Below are 26,208 nucleotides of genomic sequence, written 5' to 3'. Positions count from 1 at the left end.
TACCCTGATTGTAGATGATTTTTATTATTTTAGATATTTATTTAATTGTAGTTAATATATTATAATCCGATACCATACATACATACATATATACATATCTGTCACGCCTGTCTCCCATTAGGGTAGGCAGAAACAATGGAACGCCAAATGCTTCGATTCAAACAAACCTCTTTCGCTTCTTCCACATTCATCAATCTTTTCATACACGCTCGCCGGTTACGGGTACTTTTAATTTGGCCCTTCTTCGATACCATTTTATAGTATTATGATTAATACTATATTATGGTATCAAAACATAATTATTTAAATCCGGAATTTCATGTAAGAAATTCTTTTATGGACGAAAATGACTAACTAAACATTTGTATAATCATCCTAAACTGTACATTATTTACATAGACGTTCTTTGTCCGCAAAATACCTATTTTGTGTCTATGAAGATATATAGTAATCAAATAAAGTAGATGCATTATAGTGTCATACTATCTATAATCTTTAATTTTATTAAAACCACATTTGATCCGTTAGCGTGCAGCGGCGCAATGCAATTTATATGATTACACCAAAGCCGCCTATCCAGATGATTTTTATGCTACGACCATTATATGAAGACCCGTTACCTTTTACTATCACATGGCAATTTCAGTGCTACAGACGACAAATATAGCTAATTCTTGGTCAAGTTAAATTGGTTAACATACCGATGCACCGCTAGTGGTGTTTCTTAATGACTATTCGTTGTGAGTGGTTACATCAGCAGTGAGCAGTTACTGCAACGGATTTAGAATGGACCGTTTGTGGATTGTGATCTACTGAACTGATTTCAATATCAGACAGCATATTAAGTTGTGGTTAAGGATTTATTAACTTACAAATAATCAATAAATACAAGATTTAAATTAAAGTAGTGACATTTCATTAATAGTATTTATATGCTAACAAGTGTGTTTAAATAGAAAGATATTTGCAGCTTCGAATGCATTGGAGAGATAGAAAACAAACGGGGAAAATCAATTAGCTCTGTAGCTATTTTGTATGGAATAAAATAATATCACGCACTGTGATTTCAATAAAATTGGAAAATAAACATATTCGTGTTTTCAATCAATAATACTATAGTTTACAAACAAATTTGCTACAACATACGCTAATTGAAAATACAATTGCATGAATCACCAATATGAAATTGGGCAATGGCAATCAACGAATATAAATCCGCAATCATTAACGCTGTGTCCGTATATTCGAATCCACGAATATTTCATGACTTTTTTTATTCGTAAATTCTGCGTATACTTCAGTAATATTACGTCGTGTTGGTCCCAATATTGCTCCCTGGAGTGCTGTAGCGTTTTCATACAATGAACCCCTATTATATGATGTTATGGCTTTCACATTATATATTTAATGCTTTTATGACGTGTATTTATTTAAAAAAAAAGTTGTTTAACTTTTTTAAAGTTTCAGTTTGAAATTTAATTAAACTTGATCTATCTCTTGACTTGACATTACTATGTCTTTTAATTAGTGAGTATAAGAAAACTAGTATACAATTTTAATTCTTTTCATACGTCCACTTTCATAATTAACTTCATTCATTTATTCTGACTCTGGCGATTCTTATTCAGATATTAATAAAATATATCTGATCAAAATATATTACTAACAGGTGCTGGAAGAAATATATCTGTCTTATTATTATTACAACTTACTTAGTATATTGTCGTATTCCATTAGGATCGTGTATATGGCTCAAAATTCCTGCAAATACAGTTGTTTCTTAGAAAAAAAAAAACACTAGGTATCATGCATATCTGACAATGTTTCGGTATCTGTCAAGTTATAATCGGTCTATCTAGATTAGTCAAATAGGCTTACTATTATAATCCTATCTATTCTAGTAAATGAATAAATAAATCCTATAAAAATTACAATTGCGAAATTTTGTAATAATAAATTGATGGATAGATGTTTGTTACTCTTTCATTTAAAAACTACTAAACGAATTTGAATGAAATTTGGTACACGGGTAGGTTATATCTTCATTTAGTACATAAGAAGGTATCTTATATATGCTGATTAACGTGGATGAAGCCAAGAGTTATAGCTAGTTATTTACTGAATTATGGACCTACTAGATTTTACACGTGATTTCGTCCGCGTGACCAACATATGTTCACTGATCGGGATAAAAACTAGCCTATAATTTATCCATGCTATAGCATGGAGAAGTTATAGGCTAGTTATGGAGAAGTTATGCTATAGCATGGAGAAGTTATAGGTTAGTACAGAATACTGCATAATACCGAATTTCATAGTAATTGATTAAACAAATAAACTCACTTTCACATTTATAATATTAGTAAAAATTACGTTACGTTCACATAATTTCTATATTTTCAAATTTCAATCATAGTATGCATGTGAATATTATGGTTGTTTGAACATATATACCATGAACACTAATTGAAGTTTTCTTTTAATAAATAATACTTTGTAAATTTTAATTATTATTATTGGAGAACATAATATATAGACAACGTTTAACAGCAACAGAGTAACATCCGCAATGAGGTAATAGTTGTGGAAGGCAAATCGCAACCTTGACTGGGTCGAGCGTGTGGATGCGTGTACCATCAGCACGACTTTTAAACTTATCATTCGCTTCAGACTATTAATTTTTAGGGTTCCAATTCATATGAGAATATGTAATATGTAGAAAGACACCTCTTTAATACATACTTAAGGTCTCTGTCAATAATGTCTTACACGATAGTTTGGTATTTAAAAAAAAAAAACAATTTTGTGTTGTTATTTTATATTTCTGAAGTTTTTTTTTTTAATTTAATTGTACTTAATTCAAAATAATATATTTTTTATGTATTTAAATATTAAAATAATACTATTATTTGATATAATTATTTTCTAAATGGCAAAAGTTCCATAATTTTTATTTGATTATTTCAGGTGTGACCTAGACAAGTATCATGTAATTGAATGTGATGAATAATGATAAAAACATTTTTTTTTTGGTTATTTTATTAATTTACTAAAGCAATTTAGTCTAAAGAAAAAAAAAACACTTAAAATGTACTTTATACTAAGTATAACAAGTATTGAACAGTATGCAGGAATCCAACTCACACTTTATAAATTTTATGATCGCATTGGATTCTACGTTTAGATTTTTATTGATCGTTTTAGTATTCTTTTAAGATTGTTGCGTTAACTTTATGTTACGTCGATACGTCATTATTATTATCACTATGTTGCAGCAGTAGATGTTATATTTGTAATATTGTTATCTTCCTGATTATGGAAGGTAGTAATAAAAGTTAATGTAATGTTAATTTTCATTAAAAATTTATTTATATAAATGGAATAATAAGAACTTATTTATTGCTATTCTGCATTATGTAATACATTTTAATTTTAGAATCTACAAATGATAACTTGGCAAGTATATTAATTTGCTTGTAACACCAATGCATATTTTTATTGATATGGCAAGAATAATTGTTATAATGTCTTTAGATGGTTCAAGAGCTGTGTTTTAAAATGAATATTATAATTTATTATTATCTTATTCTATTTTAAAATTATAAATTTTAAATGTTCGAATATCCGTGAATTGAAAGTATAGCATTCAACCACTTTCAATTCACGAAATGGTCACACGTCTCCAGATAAAATGGGTAACGGCACGTTCACTGCGTGGAAAGAATTTACGTTGGCAGTTTAAGAATTTATACGCAGCGTTTAATATTTCAATGCAGCAAGAACTTCTTGGCCCAGCTCACCATGTATGTACTATTCTATCTTTCGTTATATAGTTCTGAATATTTAATTAATCTTGCAAACTTATTCTTAGTACTTTGTAATTCGTTGTGGTTTTTATAACTTTGATTGTCAAACTAACTGACGGTCTACGTAATGAAAAGAATTCTATTAATATTACAAATGCGAAAGTTTGTAACCATGGATGGATGTTTATTACTTTTTCATGTAAAAACGAATGAACAGATTTGAATAAAATTTGGTATATGGATAGGTTAAACCCTAATTTAGAACATAGGATACTTTATGTACTGATTCACACGGATAAAGCCATGGAATACAGTTAATATAAAATAAGAAAAGAAAAGTCGCATACGTGCTGAATAGTATAGTTGATTAATAGATTAAACATTGACTGTAATCATCTTTTGCTTTATGAGTATATTGTAGGTTGTAAGTGTTTCCATTCCTGAGAACATGGACCTTATGAAATTTTACTGGTAATTATCGCTTTAGGTATTTATATTCCACTGATGTAATCTACATTGGACGTAAATTTTTCAAGAAATATGCATTTTTTGTACTACTTCAAATGTTTAACCAATAAAAATCTACGATACTCAGTGTTATGACAAATCAGTCGAAAAAAATCTGGAGCCCAAAACTTAATACATCTAGACCCAAGCTTATGTACCAGGACATCATTTACGCAAAGCAACGTGGCTGCAATCATGCTACAGCGACCATCCACCAATTTTATTAAAAGCTCATAATAAATGATAATTTTTTTACGCATTAAGCATAATTCGTAAAATACAATTAATTTAATATTCAAATTTTAAAGCGTATAATATCTATCTTTACAGCTCAATTAAGCTCCTGCCATGCATGGCAGAGTGGCAATTCGTTGCGGTGAAGTTGTGGTCTCATTAAAACGTTGAATCCCGACTCATTGACAAGAGAATTTCGAACATGTTGAAATTCATGCTGGGTCGTGTCGTTATGTTGAATGAGTGCAATTTCACTGCAATTTTGGTGCAATTGTACTCAAATAAATAGCCGTATAGGTAGTTTGTGACGCTCGATGACATAATTGTTTGTTTACAGAGATAAATACTTGGTTCCAAAAAATGAAAATTTAAGGGAATAACAAATAACTCCAACACAATAATACCAATCATATGGTTTACGCATTCACGAGAGACCTATTAAATATCGGTGGGTTATGCGTAGCAAATCCTACGATGACCCCTGTAAGGTGGATTTACCCCCTCCTCTTTCCCCCAGAGCCACGATGTGAGATTTTTTTTATTATCAGCTGTTAATTACCCACTGTTGGACATGGACATTATAGGGGAGAATAAAGGGGGTATTACCAATAGTTGTGATTCGGGTTGGCAACCACAGTTAGGCTTTAGTCATGTTTTATGTGATTATTTGGTGATGTAAGAATTATGTGATCTACAATTTTGTAATAATGATAGTTTATAATTTATATAATGTATAATATAAATTTATTTCTATGATAGCAATTGTATATATTTCAATATAAGCGAAAGTTATTAAGCAATTAAAATGTTTTTATGATAGATCCCATGGAATTTTATATTTCTTATTATCTGATAATGATGTCGATAATGTTGACCTTTGAGAATGCCATAAGGTAAAATCGGTCAGATACTGTATATGTAATAATAAAATTTTGGTATAGTATAATTTTATTCTCTCATAATGATAATTAATAGCATTATCAATAATATTCAGTAATATATTAACTTTAGAAAAATTATAAAAACAAACCTCAAGTTAAAAAGAATCGCTAGATTATATATGCAAGTTCACAGCTTGTACATACTTTAAGTCCATATTTAGTTATAGCATCTGCGTAACCGGATAGTTCGGTTAGTGAAGGAACGTCTGTCCTTGGCATTAACACTATATGATGAAATTATCAAGAAAATATTATATATAAATATTATATATATATATATATATATATATATATATATATATATATACCATATATATTCATTATTTCAAGTAAAGTAGTTTTTACAGTGAATATTATCAGCTAGGACATTTTCACAAATATTCATCAATTGACTTTTTTAAAACTTTTCTTTACAGATATTCGTATTAGAAATACTACTTTTCAAAAATTTCAAAATTCTATCTCGAAACAGTTTACTCTTTTATGTCCATGGTACTTACTGCTCATGTCTATAGGTGACGGTTACCACTTTCCATCAGCCTCCTTCCATCGGCCGTCAGCTTGTTTGCCATTCTAAGTTGTAATAAAAAAAGTCGTTTTAAATAGTCATTGATATGTTATTGCTACTTATTTTTTTCTTTATTCTGTTATAGAGATTGATCGTCACAGCTCTAAGGCTAATGAGTTTTAGTAAAAAAAATACGAGACATGTCTTATAAAAATCTGACACAGAACAAACTTAAAAATAATACATTGTTCTAAAAAACCTCAGTGTCAACAGCCAGTATTAAAACTCCAACACATACGACTATATACCTTCTTGAAAACTTGATGCAATCGTGCGTAGTATATACTTGAAAATAATGTTGTTAAAACAAAAATTTATGTATATTTACAATTATTTCCCATGACGCTCGTGAGTAGATAAGGCGATGAAACCAACGTACAATTTGTTACGTATCAATGTTTTTTAATACAGAAAAATACAAAGGAACTGCCGTAAAAGTTACTACAAGTACGATGTTGGAGTTGCGGATATACTTCTGCATTGTAAATGCCAAGTATTCCTTAGAAAGAAGTCGAGTCACGGAACAAGAGTTTTCTATTTGAAAATATAATACAGAATTTTAAAATACGGTCATAAAACTTTCTGCGGGTCGCAAATATAAACCACGCAATGTGATAATTTGCGAATGGAGTTTTGTGTTGGGAATATAGGTACTGTTCGCATAAACTTATCAACAAAAATTTACCTAATTTATAGATACAGTCTTTAATAAAAATTACGAAAATTACTGGCAATAAAATGACAAACGATAAGTAAAGAACGAACTTCTTGCTGTGATGGTTGGTATGTTTGTTTGCGTAAATTAAGTACGTGATTTTATTCTCAGACGGGTCAAATTAGAAATCTATTTTTTATAAATTGATTCACGTCTGGTCGTTTCAATACAGGCTCTAGGTTCGTTGCACCAGAATTTCGTTTAAAAGTAAATAAATAAATTTTCTTGTGTGGTCCTAGCGTAAAATAAGTCACCCCTTCCTTCTCCGTGGCTGTCATAAGAAGCGATTAAGAGAAATTAATGGTCGAGGAATGGGCAACAGCGTCCCTCTTAAAACATCACCAAAGTGTAACTGTATTTGCTAACCCACCTATCAAGCATAGCAACTACTGTAACCCCCCCCCCCCCCCCCTATAGAGAAGGCCTATGTTCAGCAGAGGACAGTTAACAGCTGACATGATGATGATGAAATAAATAAATAATTCTAAAAGTTTTATCAATTGAATAAAATATCTAAGAATTAAAAATAATACGTAGGAACCTCGTAATTAGTGTACTCAACACGCTTTTTGCCAATTACTAACAATGGCTATATGAATCGTAGTTGTGACCTTAAGAACGAGGAAACATTTAAAATTGTATAGTGTAAGTCTCATTACAACCGTATTCAATATACCTCATCATCATTATGAATAAGTACATGTTATTTTTATAGACTTTTTTTACTAACATCTTCACGATGAATCATTAACGCTTTATTCAAGCAGTTTTTGTTTATTTTTGATTCTCGATAAATTAATAAGCGTTTGTTATATTGTATTGGTACGTTAGTAAACAGGAAATTATTCCTAATTACTTAAATCAAACATACGTATTTCAATAAAATTAATCAATAATTAAGGATTTTGTTCCACAAAAACACCGGCTTCAATATTAGCAAAGCTATTTTAATTTCAAAAGTAAACTACTAAAACGATTTTATAAATTTCCTAAGGAGACCAATTTGAAAGTATATCCTTTCAGATAGAGAAAGAATTTTCAGTGTTGGTTTATAACAAATATAAAAAAAAACAAGCGAATTGAGAATCGCCTCCTTTTTTTAATTTGGCTGAAAACAATGCAAAACCACTTCAATTGTAAATCGATCAATACTGTTCGACTACGAATAACAATCTCACTATTTGGTTTCAATATTGAATTGGTAACAATTGCTATTTGTTTCAATATGTATAAATATATATATATATATATATATATATATATATATATATATATATATATATATATATATATATATATATATATATATATATATATATATATATATAGGTTTTTTTTTTACGATGTTTATTATTGGTTAAAATTGATTGTTTATTGAAAAGGCAAATTTTAACATGTTTCACAATAAAATAGTATATAAGTTCGAGTAGCAATTTGTGCAAAAGTAGCAAAAGTGGGCAGCAATTTTGCTATTCGGATTCTATTAGTAGTAATTACTCTTTATTTATAGGAATACCAACAACATATTGCATTATAACATATACAATAAACATTAAATACTATACAATATTAATGCACATGCCTTTTAAAGGTATTCACAGCATTCGATTTACAATAATTAAACAGTATGAAATGAAATAAACAATTTTAAGGAATTAGGTAATATTAAACTACAAATATTTTAAAAGTTACATTATTAGTTTTGGATTTTATTTTTTCATATGAATAAATACATATATTTTTAAAAATTTTGTTATAATGTAATTGTTAATTTTTTATAATTGTAACATTGGTTCCAAGACACTTCCCAGAATGGTTTTATTAATTTGGTACTATCGTCTATTTATAATATTGTTTTCAGTTCGTTCAACATAATTCCTTATTATTATTGTTTTCCATGAATTCCAATTCCGTTACTCTCGTCACTCGATGTCGCCTTAATGTTTTTGTTTATTGAAATCATAAAACTTTCCTCTTATATACAATGTATTTAAATTATAGTAATTCGTTTGGAATAAGAACAAATTCCAACAAAATAATTTATGATATAAGATTTTTTTTTTTATTTTACATAATTATATATGTTATGTTTACATTATATTTATATTAAAACTTTAATAGAAGACAATTCAATATTTATATAAGTACTACTGTTCTTTGTTATTTTATTATATAATTGTATAATATATATTATGCAGGGACAGGAGAAGGCAACCTCTATCTACCTTTTTATGTTTGTTCTATAATCCATTTAATTAGTATTATTTTCATATGTCTAAATCAAAAAATATGTTTCTATTTTTTATATTATTATTTATTTTTACAACACGCATATTGTACAGTTCAGTGTTTTTTAATTATAAATACTATATAATTATAATAACAATTGTTATTGTAGTAAATTTGTTTGCCATTCTAAGTATAAAAAAAAAATAAAAAAAAAATATACTTGCACTGTTTTTACAGTCTTAAAATACTTTAACACTGAAAGGCGTCTCAGGACAAAGTAGGACGTAGGTTATCGGCCCACGTCCGACGTAGTCTCACGATTGGCATTCTATGGAGTCATGCAATCGCATAGTTTTATATTTTCACATTTTATGATAACCAGTTTTACAGCAATTTTGAATTCCCAGACAAGTTTGAGTGCATTCATATGTAACGTTATACAGGGCGAAATAGAAATCGTTGCCATCCTTTTAACGAAATGTTGTTCTACTAATTTATGCCAAAGAAAGTTGAAACGAATAACGATATGAAATTTTGGACTTTCCAGTATTTTGGCGATATCGAGTCCTTAAGTCTAAGACGGATCTTTGCCTCCCTTTGTGTGTTCTTCCGCTTGTATAACAGGTTGTGTTGTTTGAACTGATGCCCACAGTCACCTTTTATCATTTGACATTTTAGAGGAGTTTTCTACCGCGAGCCCTAAAGGCTCTCTACCGAGGTATTTCCTAGAGACTACAATGTGGGGTTCTTCAAAAATTTATTTATTTATTTTGTGATACATAGGTAACAATGGAAAAAAGAAATGGAAAAAAAAGAACAAGGAGAAAAAGGGTGTATTAAGGTTTCTTTAGGGTTGGTAATGCGCACCTAGTACCTCTAGTGTTGCAGACGTCTATACATTACAGTGATCGTTTACTTACAAACGCACTATATGATTGTTTGCCACTTTGGTGGTATAAAAAAATGATCAGATATTTTTATTATTTCCAAACTCATGTTTCGTTGGTATAAAATATTTAATTATACTGGTAGCATCCTTCAAAATAATACTAAGGATTTTAATTTCACCTTATATCTATACAACCTTTGTTGTCAGTACATAAATCAAATTAATATCATCTTTTCTAATATTATAAATGTCAATTTGTTTGTTTCCTTATAGCACCTTAAAGGCGTTTGCTTAAGCAACCGCTTTGAGTTTTGGTATTAAAGACTATTTTTTATCTCAATCACTGAATATATCCCCGTCACGTGGATGAAGTCGTGTGTATAAGCTAGCTAACTTATAAAAATTGGCAGTTTCTTCATAAACTCCTGAAATATTTCAGACAGACCTTTTTTCGTCCTTGATCGGCTCGTTTTATTGGAACACCAAACCTAAGTCAGGCTGACGGTCTTATCACTTTTATATAAAAAATAAAGTAAAATGATTCCCTTCGGGGTATCGGTAAATTAGTTCATTTTATCTTCGTTCATAAGCCCACCCCTCGAATTTTTTAGCCGAGAAGTAGATCTTTAATAATTTTTCTTTCGCCGAAGTGATTGGTTTATTATCCTGACTTATGTCCTTTATGGACCGTATTGGTTATTATATTTTTAGAAAAAATCTATTTTTATATTGCTTTTGATATTTTCTTATAATATATATATAAAAATTTATTAATAACGATACGGCAGATTAATTAAATTCAAATTCAAATTCAAATTCAAAAATCATTTATTCATACATTTTAGCCGCTTATGATTCAATTAATTATAATTTTATATTTTCCCTACCGTCCAGTTCGGTATATAGATTAATGGCAAGAAAAAAAGCCAGTTTATTTACAAGATACTTAGTTTCTAATGATTTAATAGAATATTTATTTAGTTACTAGCTTTTACTCATGCCGTTGTCCGCATGTCAGAAACAGATTGAAATTAGAGTTTTAATTTATAGGTATTTAATTATATTTCCTTTTAAATATTTTAATCGCAATTTTATTGTCAATATGAATAATATTACTCGACGATAAGTCTAAATAATACTTACTGATATAGACTAGATTATAAATGTGAGTAAGTTTGTTTGTTTGTTACCTCTTGATGCCTTAAGGGCTCAATCAATTACTATAGAATTTAACATACGCTATATGGGATGGAGAAGGCTATATAGACTACCTTTTCAAGTGCAAAAAATTACGGGTAAAAGCAATTTGATGATAAACTTTTGCACCAAGCCCGTTGATAATATGAGACCCATTCTTGAGAATTCAAATTATGAACATTAAAAATAACACAGTTTAAATTGAAGTTGCTGTAATTTTAACGACTTGAGACAAGATTTTCAAACTTGAAAGCTTATAATCTGAATACTTGCGGTTCGCTGTCGTCTATATTACGACCGACGTGGTTGTATTTAATGAGCATTGTTCTCAAAATCATACCGCATCTGAGAAACAAGTAAAGTTTTATGAGAATTTGTAACTTAGAAATAGTGTAGCTATTAGATTAAATATTGACTTAATCGTATTTTTATTTTGTATTACTAAACGATTTTTCTGTACACTTCTTCAAAAATACGTTATTTAACTTTAGTTAAATGAATTTGTTTTCATATTAGTACCGAGTTTAAGATATATTAAAATTTTATAAAAATGTATAATTAGTTTACTTGTAGGAATAATTAGAAATGGCATAGTAAGCTATTTAAACTGTTTATACCAATCTTATAAAGAGGAATTATTTGATTATTTGTTTGTAATGGATAAACTCAAAACTATTAAACTGATTTCAAACATAATTTCATTCGTAGAAAGCTGCATCATCAACAAGTAACATAGGATATATTTTCAAAAATTCTATCAAACCTATGCGAAGCCGGGCCGGATCACTATTATATTTTTTATGTAACCCAGAATCACAAACAAGTTGACGGCCCACCTGATGGAAAATAGTAACCATCGCCTATAGACATGAGCAGTACCATGGATATCACAGAGTGTACTGTTTTGCCCATAATACCTCCCATGCGTTGCCATTCCTGAGGACTCAGGTGTTATTCTTCTGTACCCTGTAAATTCACTGCCATATCCCACCCTTCAAACCGAAACATAGCCATACAAACACAACTGCTTCACGGTAGAAACACGAATGGGACAGAGGTGCCCAAGCAAACGATTTTTGTACAAAGTCTCCTCCTGGTACATTATTAAACGAAATCAAATAGAAGTGTCTGAATATTTATAACATAATATATATAATAATACTGCCACAGAATATATATATATATATATATATATATATATATATTTCTGAATTTTTTACCTACGTCAATAAGAATATTCGTTTAGGGGAATATGTCGTTTGACGATATAAACTCCCTTTGTATCTATCAATGATCAGTGTTCATTCAGGCGTACCCATGTACGGGCCAGTAACTTGAGTTTATTACTAACAAACTGTTCAATATTTTTTGTGTGTTAAAAATACTTAGAGAAATCGATTAGATGTAATAAAATAAATAAAAATTACTGTATATTAAGAGAGTTGTAAATTCAACAAATATATAGTCGACGAACCGACAACCGATTGAGAAGATAGTTTCTAGTGTGGTGATCCCGTACAGGTAAGAGTATACCAGAGTGAGACTTTGTACAAAAGTCGATTGCTTGGGTACCTCTGTCTCATTTGTATTTCTACCGTAAAGTAGTTGTATTTGCATGCCTGTGTTTAGGTTTGAAGAGTGGGATATGGCGTGAATTTACAGGGTACAGAGGAATAAGTAAGAGTCCTCAGGAATGGCAATCCATAGGGGGGTATCATGGGCGAAAGAGTATACTTTGTTATGTTCATGGTACTGCTCATGTCTATAGGCGACGGTTACCACTTTCCATCAGGTAGGCCGTCAGCTTGTTTGCCATTCTAAGTTGTATAAAAAAAAGGTAAATACACAGTAAAATGAACCCCCACTAGATGGAGCGACGACCTCAAATGCCTTGCAGGAAATCAGTGGATGCAGGTGGCTCAGAGGGATTCTGTGGGGTAGGATTATATTCAACAGTTGACTGTTAACGGCTGATATGATGATGCTGATGATGATATAGTTCATGTAACAAGAAGATGTATTCCATGCTTAGTTTTTGTATATAAGTTGTAATAATTATGTCGTCTATCTGTAATTATGTGTGTAGGTGGTATTTGGTCTATACATTAAACGTAACTTTAAAAATAAACACCCATAGTTTTAATTGAAATATAAACTTTTACCTACATCCCTTAATTTATATCGTCAACCATTTTCGATAGGCGAATATTCAGTGCTCATTCTTGTTTACGTGAAATTTGAATCCGTAAAGATCTTATTGAATTTATTGCCCGTATCTTGGTTTCTGGTTTACTTCCTGCACTCGTCAGATTAAGGGTTTAGATCCACTCCTATAAGGTACAAAATTAAAGCCGAATTAACTGTTTGTTTCAGATTACGAGAGGCTGCCAAATCTACATAATCTCAATACTTTAAAAGTAAGTGATTCGGATTTATGTTTATTTGATGAAATTAAGTTGTTTCAGACGAATAATTACTGTTCTAATAAATTATCTGTTAATAACACTCCACTGCTTCCAGTATGACGAGGAATTAAGAATACAACATGTCACGTCACTATTTTTCATTCTCAGAATGTCATAAGATTTATATTATTATTATTTCAGCCCTTAACTGTTCACTGCTGGACATAAGCCTTTCCCATAAGGGGAGTTTTGCCAGTAGTCGCCACGCTTGCCAGATGGGTTGGCAACCGCAGTTAGGCTTTTAGATAAGTTTTAAGAGGAACTCTGCTGCTCATCCCTCACCCTATCTTAGTTGCCTCTTACGACATCCACGAGAAAGGAAGGGGTGATCCATTCAAACAATCAAGCTGAAACATCAAACAAGCTGACGGCCCTCTCGATGAAAAGTGAAAACCGTCGCCTGTAGATATCGTATTAGCAATGTACCTATAATATATAGAGTAGGGTTTCATTTTCGCCACTAACATAGATACATATAATTATGGGTCATACTACAATATCTCTATATGTAGAAAAATGTTCATATAAATTATGCATAGGTAAGTATGCCATATCAAATATTTAGGTTAAGATGGAGCTGTAATAACATGAAATCCGGGTCAGTATGAGGTCATATTTCGCCCTTCTTTGACCGTGTCTTAGTGAGAATTATGCAGTTTTATTAAATTTTACCGTCTAATTAATATATGAAGTGTCATCGAATCTAAAGTAATGAAAAGCTTATTAAACTTTATCTATAGCCTGCGGTTTTGCTCGAGTTAATAAATGTAAAAATGTGTAGGTATATTAAAAATATTATTCATAATATCCCACTTGATATATTATGCCAAATTTTAATAAAATTTATTCACTGGTTTGAGTAACAAATTTTGAAATACTGAGACATATTCAAACATTGTTAGAAACTTTCACATTTATAATATTTGTAGTATTATTTGTATTATTATTAGAATTAGTATTATATTTGTAGTATTATTAGAATTAGTTTCTTAGAAAAGTAAATATTTACATCATTTTTACCAAAGAGAGACTTTGTATAAAAATTCTGTGCTTGAGTACCTCTGTTCCATTAGAGCAGTAGTGTCATAGTAGAGTTGTGTTTACATGGCTGTATTTCGGATTCAAGGGTGGGTTATGGCAATAAAATTACAGGGTATCATGAGGCACAGTAGTATACTCTGTTATGTTCATGATACTGATCATGTCTACAGGCGATAGTTACCACTTTCTATGAGGTGGGCTGTCAGCTTGTTTGCCATTTTAAGTTGCATAAAAAATAATCTTGATATCTAAAAAAAAAAACTAATTAACATAAACATAATTTTATAAGAAATTGAAAATTATTTTTTCTATGTTTGTATGTTTATATTGGCTTTATTTTTTAATAAATTTTAAAAACTATTAAAATGTCATAAACTCTGCTCACACGTTCATAAACTTCCACTCCCAACGTAATACATATACACCAAACTAATACACGAATAGTCCATTACTGTCCAGTATATATTGAGCGCTTTACATAATATAGAGTTCGAATAACTTGTACTAATTCCACGGGCGTCCCAAAAGTTGCCACTTTAGCCTACAGATAGGCGGCGTTGGCTTGAAAAATGCCAACGTAGCTAGCTCCGATAATGTACGAAGCAGAACAATCCATCAGGCCCGCAGAAGCCCTCCGCCGTCCCGGAGAAATGCCCTGTGCTATATTTCTGTCCGGCAATGTCAAAAGGAAGAAATATTGTTTGCAATTTGTAAAGTGACGATTGCACGTGTACGACGATTGTTGTAACTATCGCATTCTAAATTATACGTTGACTGGATATGTTGAATTATACTTTTATTATATTGTAATGTTGTGTGAACATTTATACATACAAGCAATTTTCTTTTGAAAAAAGTACCATTATTACATAACATCTATATTAAAACTGGTTGTATAAAAGCATATAAATAAATAAATAATTATTATTAAAAAATAACAAAGTATAATTAATTCATAAACTTTAATGTTTATACTTAGATTTTATAATTGACTTTCGCATCTTGAGATTTTTTAAATACCCACAAAAATAAGAGAATATAAGCTACGACGTTAGAGGAAAACCAAAAAAAAAGGTAATTGTAGATTTTTTCTGGTTCAATATTTCAAAGTTAACTATCAACAAGACGATTGCAAAAACAGTTAACAAAATCGATCCAGAATTGGTGACAAATCGATAATCATATTTTTTAAAAGTCACTTAATTTTTTTTTTTGCTTTTTGTATACTGTTGAGTATATAACGTAAGTTACAGGTAGTGTTATATAAGTAATATTTTTTCTACTATAGTATTGATATAACTCCATGTTCTGACGATTTCAATTCTAAACATTCTTATATCTATGTCTCTAAAATCCACCGAGTTTATATTCAAGCAAAGCAAATGCAAATGGGAAGCTGTACGGATATATTCGCGAAGTACAAATACCAACTGAATTGGCGATGTCTTAAAATCCTTAGTGAATTTAAGTTAAAAGAAAACAGCCAAATGTTGACATGTCAAGGGGATTTCCAAAATCCTTAGAATGAGACTTATTTTATCGGTTTCTGTTTGTTTCAGTACTAAAACGCGAATAATTTATTATCTTTCGTATACTGGAAAGGAAATTCGATTTTTACCTATCATTTGTATATATAAATAGTATTTCTAATAATAAACCTCACTTATTGATTATATTTTTTCTATTTTTAACTTAGTCCGTAATTTACGCTTGTAGATAACGTTATACATATAAAAAAATGCCTACTTTTAACTTTAAACAAATAATAAAGTGGTTGACTGGGGGAGAATGCTTTTAGCATTAAGTTCACCATGTACACATATTTGTACTAATGAATAAATAAATAGCATTAAAGAGCAAAGTTTTTTTATTTATTTATTTGTATGCTTTTGTACATTCATTCATACGGTAGTATAGATGTTAGCTTATAATAAAAATATACATAGGCAGACTTATCACTTTTAAAGGGATTTCTACCAGTCAATATTTCTTACGTAATAACAAAACAGAAAATAATAAAAGTATCCTTAAAGGTACATTTTATACATATTCGAGAATAACACTTCTTTCAGCAAATATATAACTCAACTCTGTATAAAAACGAAGATTTCTAAATAACATTAGTATAATATGATTGCTGTGCGGTCCCGCCATAGAATAGACCACCCCTTTCTTTCCCGCAGATGAAGTAAAAGGCGACTAAGGACACTTAATGGTCGAGGAAAGGGTAGCAGTATCTTAAAATCACTAAAACCTAATTGCGATTTCTAATTCCGCTCCCAAGCTTGGCAACTACTGGAAATACGCCTCTCATGGCTCCCCCGTGAGTTTATGAGCATATGTTTAGCAGTGGATAGTTAATAGCTGATATGATAATGATAACATAATTTAAATTGAAATTGCATTTAAAACATCTAGATTTTAATCTTGAGAGATTATAATTACGATAAAAGTGCAACTTTGTAGATGCGCTCTTAAGATAGTTTTTGACTACGATGTATTCAATATGGATCTTTAATGCGTATCTAGCGAAGCGTTTAAGAAAAATAGGATTTTCGTCCAATCAACAAACGAGAACACAAATCTAACACAAACCTTTTAAAACTCACACGATAAGCACTATCCATGACTGGATTATCGTAATTTTTTATCTTATATCCACATCCAACGTTATTCGCATTGTTTAATGAGTAAACGTTATTAATGTGATGGTATTTGCATGAAATTCACTGAGTTTTAATTCTGATCTCGATGCAAACATAATATTTCACGAAACCAAAATTGAGCTATATAGTAGTGATATTGGAGTAGGAAACCTCAATATCTCCAAGAGGGACGTTGCAAAGCAATTACCTCTTTCGCCCAAGGCGAGGATATAGAGGCGGAAAATTACTTACGTAATATGTACCTACAGTGCAAACATAATTGTTAGCGTTTATCTAGAACGTTTACTTAACAGAAATCAGACAGCATTGTTATTGAAAAGTATTAATAAAAATAAGTCATAGCGGATCGAGTGCATTTCTAGTTCAACTACGCAAAGTATAATAAAGTGGTTAAATTTTGAAGTTTTTTTGTCGTGTTTCTAACCTGATATCAATGATAACGCACTTGCTAAACAGCTAAAAGGAACCTTTTCAAATTCTGTATAACAAATCAGAACTTAATTTAACCTATTTTGATGCTCATAGGGATACTTTAAAACAATATATAATGCAGTCGCAAATATGAAACTAGTAACGTCCTTGTTATTTTTAGTTTGTTACTTATAAACGCCTTATTGACTCAAAATCAATTTCCATGAAATTTGATGTGTGTATTAAATGGAAGGGTAAAGCTACTATTTTTTTTTGGTAAATCAAGATAATCCGATCATACGAACGAAATCGCGAATAAAAGCCAATGTAAACTGAAGTACTAAGTGCGTAATACAATATACTCTATAATCAGGACTCGAAAAATAGATATCATAAGTTGTTGCTTATATTTTATCCGAAATCAATTTATAATCCGGTCAAATGGTCAAATTGTTAGTTTTCATTTATATCACGGTACCTCGAAAGTTCAGTAGGTACTACAATTTTATGATTATAGTTCTGTACGTCGTAGGAAATGGACTATTTGTAACAGAAATGTAGCGAGCTCACAGTGTACTGTAACATTATCCCACAGTTATAATCGAAACAAATCAAATTTGATGTTTCAAAGGTCAAGGTTCTATTGTACTTTATAGTAATTACAAACTTAATATTAACTGTTATAAAGTGATATTATAATTACTTTAAAACTCGGTTGTAACCTGCCATTTATTGTTGTGATTACTATTTGATTACTCTTTTATCGAAAAGTAATATATTTTTTACATGATATTAAAATCTTATAGAATATTACGATCCGAATTTACAGCTCTATTTTTTAATATTGTTTAGTTGTTTGTTATATAAATTATATTTTTTATCCACAGATTTAAAGTACAAAAAGATGGACGAGAAATGTTTAAGACAGTGTCGGAAATGAAACAGAAGACGCGGAAAAAAGTTGCAAAGTATTGGCAAGGAAGTGCGAGACTGTAGCCAAAACGGTCACCAAAGACATGTGAAATACATTAGAAGAAACAGAGAAACTTTCATATCCAATAAAGCATATCTCATTGAAGTTTGAAGATATCACAAAACATATCTCATTGTTTTATACTAGTCACCTTTTGTGATTATAGATAGTAAAATTGTATTGCTCAAATTCAACTATTCAGTTAAGTACTTTTAAATTTTTAAATGACGAACCTGTCACTATAAATCTATCATATTCTATAGCAGAAAGAAAGAGAAAATAAAAGGTTGAAATGAAATATTTTACCATGTTCTTCTTGAGAAGACGTACATTGATTCTCAAGGCAGTTTTGATACTAACAGCATTATGGTTTATGGTAGCATTACTGACAACAAATGGGGGATCGAGAAATGCAATTGTAGCTCCAGCAGTGGAGTACGATGATGCTGAAGCCAAACCATTAAAAATAGCCAAACCTACTCCTGTGAAAAGAAAAAGTGAATCCTATGGAAACAACTTATCCGATGGTAAGTTAATTATTAAGTTAAGAAGCATGAAATTTTATAACACATTTAAATAAGTATATAGACACTGTTATTAACAACTTATGAACATATTGTAATTTAATGAATCTAATTTCTAATAATAATCAGATGTTAAACAACATTCAAATAAAAAGATAAATAATCAAAGATATTAATACAAAAGAATTTCAATCTACGAGTATAAAATATATCATACTTACACGTCTTTGTGTTTTATAATTACATTTCTCTCATTAGAATTAATGTTATACACGTAATTTATCAATCAATATTAAAATACTATAATTGTGTACAAATATTTTACTGCTTAAATATTATTAGTTAATTTTTTTGCATGATTTGCCTATTCTTTTATTCGTTGCTTTTATTTTAACGTTATGCATGGTAACATGATGTAACTTTGTCCATCACAGCACAAACGCGTGTCAATTGGATTGGTCGTCTCATGGGAGATGAAGGTAATTTTTAATGCTTCATTCGTTAATTTTACGCTTTTTATGCACTGTGCTAGGGTGTAATAGTTATGTTGTAACTGTACAGTTATTGTATATATGTTTGTTTTGAGACGGTTGTGGGAATCACATAAAGTTTTTAAGTAACTGTAATGCTTTTCTAATTGAAAACTTCCTACAAATGCAAAAATTTGCTAAGTGTTCATTCTCAATACTGTGAATCATGTTATGTGACGCATTTATAATTTTCAAAATATCCATAGAGAATTCGCTGGCAATTGCCAAGGACATCCAATATTAATAGCAAATCTACTTGTAGGACTAGGTGTAATAGCTGCCCCTGGCTCGGACAACGCTCCCGGCGAACTCGGCAAACCGGTCGTACTGCCCAAGAATATCAGCGAGGATACGAAATTGGCAGTTTCCGAAGGATGGAAAAAGAACGCGTTCAACCAATACGTTAGCGATCTCATATCGATTAGAAGGAAGTTGCCAGATCCGAGGGACGAATGGTATGGAACCTGTTATCCTTGTTAAATGAAATAAAAAGAAAACGAGAAAACAACTACTTATGTAATAGAGTTTTAAAAAAATTATAAATAAAATAAATATAGTAGTAACCATTACAATCCCTAATAAAGTCGTCAGAGGCATTTATCAATTGTTTCCGTTGTGGGGAATGTAACACTCGATATGACCATATTTCATCGAGCATATTAAAATCCTATGTGGAGTTTGTTAGTCATAAAATATTGTTTTGTTCTATTTCAAATATTAAACTAAAGATTTTTAAATAGATAGAACGTTTATGTTATCACTTTTAAATAAACTTTACAATTATTTGGTTAATTTATGGAATGAAAATTAAATATTCTAGATATTCATAAATGAGTGGTGAAAATTTTATATCATTATTTAATTAATCAAGTAACATCATTAGTATTGTAAATTAGATGAAGTATACATTTACCATATTAAATTTCAGTTACATATGTTACATTAATTACTGACCACTATAATAGTCGTATTATCGAGAAAAAGTTATTGCTTTAAAGTAATTAAAATCAATTTTGAATTTAAATAATGATCTTTCTTTGAACGACAGGTGCAAACAGCCAGGTAGATATCTAGAAGATCTTCCGCAGACATCTGTAGTTATATGTTTCCACAATGAAGCGTGGTCAGTTCTACTCAGAACAGTACATTCTGTATTGGATCGATCACCGCCACATTTAATAAAGGAAATTGTTCTTGTCGACGATTTTTCTGATATGCGTGAGTATTTTGAAACTACTATAATATGCGACATCACCATCATTGTCATTTTAACCATACACTGTACACTATTGATCATAGACTTAAACTGGATCAAAGGTTATTAATTTTTTTATTATATATTTAGAAATAAAACATTTTCCTCTAAAACTATTTTGATATTGAAAAATAGCCAGAGTCTAAGCTGTGAAAATTAATCTTCACATAATTGCCCCCTATAACTATAATCTTATGTAATTTGTATTATTTGTAGTAATAGCATGGATCAAGGGGGTGAAGGAATTGTTAGTAATGAGGACTAACAGGGTCTCCATTACTAATAATCCCTTCTTGCAAACAATCCATGCTAGCAGTATACCTTGCTGTGTCGACCTCCACGTGGTTCCCCCTTGAAAAATTCGTTACAATGGACTAACTATTTTAACTTACCTATCCTTCACTGGTATCTTGCTAATGTATAGCGAGAGCACAGGTGGAGTTACTATTCTATTACTATCCATTAAACTTTTATTATGAAACCTGTGATAAAATGAGATTTTGAACTGTTTTTAAAATATAAATATTATTTTCAGCACATCTAATGCAACAACTGGATGACTACATGTCCTCCCTTCCTAAGGTTAGAATAGTACGAGCGCCACGTCGTGAAGGCCTTATAAGAGCTAGATTACTCGGAGCTCGATACGTCACTGCTCCGGTACTAACTTATTTAGACAGCCATTGTGAATGTACAGAAGGTAATTATTTTAAAAATTTTAAATATAGAATAAAAAAACATAGCATGGTAAGTTTATAATTTTACAAATAAAAATATAAAATGTTTAATAAGCCCATTATATAAGTTTGATGTAATTTTTTTCTTTAAAGGTAAAGTTTAAAAGAAAGTAATATAGTAAAATTTATTAAAGATTTTCTTATTAATAATTTTAGTTAATAAATAAATGAATGAATTTTTATCTTTATTGTTCTCTTTAAAAATGATACAAATTATAAAGATTTAAGATGTATATAAACAAAACGAATAATTAATCACATAAATTTAATTACATAAAAGCAAGGTAAAGAGGAAATAATGGGCGACCTTATCACTAAATAGTGATCTTTTACAAATATGTGTACTGTATTAGGTAGTATCGAAGCATTTGGCGTTCCATTGTTTTTGCCTACCCTAATGGAAGACAGGCGTGACAGATATATATGTTGTATGTAGGTACTGCAACAGAAATTATTTTCCTAAATAGTATTTTTTTTTCTTGTAACTTAAATTTAGGTAATTTTTTTATTTTTTTTATAGAAATTGGTACTTTATTTCAAAGGCGGATAACTAATACGGTGAACAACTTGTCATAAAATCTAGTGCAACTTACAGGTATCTTTAATTAGAGACTTTTAGATGATCTAAGGTTTGCGATATAAGAGGTGTGAAGGAAATTAAACCATTCCTTCAGATAGTGAGCAGTTGAAGGATTATAGAAAATATCATAATATGAAAAAGAGAGTTATAATTAAAAGTTACATAACATAAAGTTGTTTTATTACATAACGTTACATTACATAAAGTTGAATTTTATTTTTAGGTTGGTTGGAACCACTATTGGATAGAATAGCTCGCAACAAAACTACGGTTGTATGCCCTGTAATTGACGTTATCGATGATAATACACTTGAATATCACTATAGAGATTCGTCGTCAGTTAACGTTGGTGGATTTGATTGGAATCTACAGTTCAATTGGCATCCGGTGCCAGCGAGAGAACGAGCTAGACATCATCATACAGCTGAACCAGTTTGGTCTCCAACAATGGCTGGAGGTCTATTTGCTATTGATAAAGAATTTTTTGAAAGACTAGGAACTTACGACAGTGGTTTTGATATTTGGGGCGGTGAAAATCTGGAACTCTCATTCAAGACTTGGATGTGTGGCGGAACGCTAGAGATAGTCCCTTGTTCGCATGTAGGTCACATATTTAGGAAACGTTCACCTTATAAATGGCGTACAGGAGTTAATGTACTAAAGAAAAACTCAGTTCGTCTTGCCGAGGTAAGATTCTGATAGTTTTATATAGAAAAAGAAAAACAAGGGCACACTTTATTGCACCATTTATAAAATAGTATATATTTCTATATATATATATATATATATATATATATATATATATATATATATATATATATATATATATATATATATATATATATATATATATATATATATATATATATATATATATATATATATATATATATATATATATTTTAAGCTACCTAACTATATAAATAGGAGAATTAGTAGTTTATTGATAGATTATGAAATACTTTCATGTAGACTAAAAATCTAAACAATTATTCGTCTGATTATTAAAAATCATTTAAATTCATAATATCATCAGTATCAGCGATACTATACTAGTGAATATAGTAGGATTTTATTTATATAATTCTTTTATTTTATTATGCAATATTTACTATATTCTGATTATTAAATTTCATTCAAATTAATAACTTTTAAACGTGATTGAGTATCAGTGAATTTATATCTAAACATTCAACGTCCTTACAAACTCACCTTTATAATACTAGTGAATATAGTAGGATTTTATTTATATAATTATTTTATTTTATTATGCAATATATTGTGTAATACTCTTTTGATGGATTTAAGGTATGGCTAGACGACTACGCTAAATACTATTATCAACGCGTTGGTAACGATAAAGGAGATTACGGCGACATTACAAGCAGGAAAATGTTAAGAGAAAAACTGGGCTGCAAATCCTTTGAATGGTACTTGAAGAATATCTACCCTGAGCTTTTTATTCCTGGGGAATCAGTTGCCCATGGCGAGGTTCGTATTATTGTATATTTCATTTGGTATTTCTAATAAATAAAAATACAGTTTATTTACGATATTATTGATTTTTTATAAAAGACTAGTAGTTACGTAAATAATCAAGTTTACGTAGAAAAATATTTTCCTATTTAAGTGATGAGTGCAAAAATAATGACGTGTCCTTCAAAATTATTACTTGTACAGATCCGAAATGTTGGCTTCCAAAAGTTGTGTTTGGACTCGCCGACACGCAAGTCAGACCACCATAAGCCCGTCGGTCTATACCCGTGTCATCGGCAGGGAGGAAATCAGGTCTTTATGTCGTTTACAGTTCGACCAAGCGCGGCAGTACCATTTTGTTGGAGTTTTGTTTTTTTTTGTTAATGATGTCCAATTTCACATTGCACTCTTCCCTGCACTTTATCAAAAGTTTCACAGCACAAGTTCACCTTTATTCACAATAATCACTGTTAGGTACGAAATGAAGCGTTTGGTAGACGTTACTGCCTAGATGGTGTGGTGGACGAAGATGATCAAGAAGTAGAACCAGTAATGTTCCACAAATGTCACCATAGTGGTGGCAATCAGGTACCTCCAACAGCGTTAGTGTGGAGTGGCAAATGTGTGTTTGAGGGTTTCACTGGTATCCAAGTAATTGATTTTGTTCATTAAATTAATGAACAACTCATTTTTATTTAATTTTGTCATTTTCATTATCATATTTAGCGTGATCATTTGATTTCTACGGTTTAATATTTTGAATTTTTTGAAATTGTCAAATGATGATGCTAATTCAACACGCTCGCTTTTGGCACGCCTATATAACTTATCAATGGCATCAGATCGCGAACTCCTGGTCGAAAATGTGCCTGGACTCAGCTGCTGGCCCCGACGACATGAAGAAACCTGTCAACGTCTGGCCATGTCACGGGGAGTACGGCAATCAGGTTTGTCGTCGGCATCATTTTCTTATACGAGTATTTCATCCATTGCTTACGCTTTCATTTCGTAGTTGGTTCATGGTGCTCACCAATGCTACGGTAAGTTGGGTTGTATATGTAGTAATCTTTCATTAGTTTCATAAATAATTGAATTAATATGCGTAGATTGTTAAAAGCTATTTTACTAATCTTGGTTTTATCAATATTTTCATGATGGGTTTCGTGTATTTCTCAGCACACAGCAGTTTTGTATAGATTTTTTGCTTTTTCTAATAAAACTTTATCATTAAAATGGAATAAGTTTTGTCAGAATTATGCAACTTTATATTAAATCTGAAGTTATACAAACATATTTAAATTAAGTGAATGGGAATTTTGTTCATTACTTTGTGTGATCTCTTTCAATACTCTTCCAATTTTGGTACTGCCGTTAGGTGTATAATATATAATATAATGTAATATTAATATAAATATCTAATTAACAACTGTATTAAATACTTTTGTATATAGTTATATAAATTGTTTCTATATTCTGTTACACTTTGTATACTTTTAATAATGGGTTTGGGTAACGTTTAGAAATATTTTTTTAACTACAATATTTTCAACATTAAACACTGTAATTTCAATTTTAATTATTATTTATAAAAATCTGTATAAATGAATCAATAGTCCATTATTATGTTTCTGACTACCCTATTTGGGTTTACAATAATAAGCAGATTTGTTTTTAGGAATCGCCATGTCTTCACATGGTTGTTTTGAAAATAAAATACGCGCACTTCCCGTGTTAGTCGCTGATAATGTAGATTTCTATAAGTGAAAGAACTTTTAAAATCGATTGAATTATTTTTGTGTTTATACATTACAAACTATTAAATCTCTCCTTTTTATAATATTAGTTTAGATAAATAAAAAGAGTGAAAACCTAGATAGCACATTAATACCCAAAAATAATATATATATTATACATTACAGTATTGGATGTACTCCAAAAATGGTGAAATACGGCGAGACGAAACATGTCTCGATTATTCGGGACATGACGTTGTCTTGTACCCCTGCCATGGTGCCAAAGGCAATCAGCTGTGGCTTTATGATCCTAATGTAAGTTTTCCTTTAAAATATTTTTACGCTTTTTTAAACGTATTAATATTTTTTTATTTGCTAATGTATCTCTGATTAATTCTCTTTTTAATTTTAATATGTTTATTATATGCGTTCTTTATTAGTTATTGAAAGTTGATTGTTGTTTTTTAAATTAATTAATTTTTTTATACCACATAGGTAGCAAACAAGCATACAGTCCATCTGATGTTAAATAGTTATTATAGCCTATGGACGATAGTGTTGCAACTAGGGGTGTTACATGGGCGTTGCCAACCCTGAAAACCTCTTAATATACTCTTAAAAAACTCCGTACTGTACCATTACGTACCCAATTCTGCAAAGCAGTCAATACATACTAATTACTACTTTGTATATATTTCGAACTGAAAGTAAAATACAGTTTTTGCATATAA

At 30.2% G+C, this 26,208-nt stretch overlaps 1 protein-coding gene across 6 annotated transcripts in view; it reads left to right on the top strand.

Moving 5' to 3' along the window:
* Positions 1-26,208, top strand: part of LOC113523154 (putative polypeptide N-acetylgalactosaminyltransferase 9) — a 183,585-nt gene that overhangs the window by 152,760 nt on the left and 4,617 nt on the right. For 4 of the 6 annotated variants that reach the window (XM_052891725.1, XM_052891723.1, XM_026909053.3 and 1 more), the window contains 10 exons: positions 13,460-13,503; positions 18,557-19,169; positions 19,601-19,645; positions 19,959-20,151; positions 20,745-20,914; positions 21,487-21,651; positions 22,492-22,955; positions 23,577-23,759; positions 23,949-24,056; positions 25,664-25,792. In XM_052891725.1, coding sequence (XP_052747685.1) covers positions 18,935-19,169; positions 19,601-19,645; positions 19,959-20,151; positions 20,745-20,914; positions 21,487-21,651; positions 22,492-22,955; positions 23,577-23,759; positions 23,949-24,056; positions 25,664-25,792 — 1,692 coding nt within the window. In that variant the 5' untranslated portion in view covers positions 13,460-13,503; positions 18,557-18,934. Of the gene's footprint in view, positions 1-13,459; positions 13,504-18,556; positions 19,170-19,600; positions 19,646-19,958; positions 20,152-20,744; positions 20,915-21,486; positions 21,652-22,491; positions 22,956-23,576; positions 23,760-23,948; positions 24,057-24,586; positions 24,692-25,663; positions 25,793-26,208 lie in introns of all 6 variants that reach the window. The other 2 variants (XM_052891726.1, XM_052891729.1) reach the window with 2 other exon arrangements.

Source organism: Galleria mellonella, unplaced genomic scaffold (assembly GCF_026898425.1).
Source record: "Galleria mellonella isolate WM207_F2 unplaced genomic scaffold, CSIRO_AGI_GalMel_v1 utg1432, whole genome shotgun sequence".
Classification (NCBI taxonomy): domain Eukaryota; kingdom Metazoa; phylum Arthropoda; class Insecta; order Lepidoptera; family Pyralidae; genus Galleria; species Galleria mellonella.
This window is presented reverse-complemented; position numbering and strand designations above follow the sequence as displayed.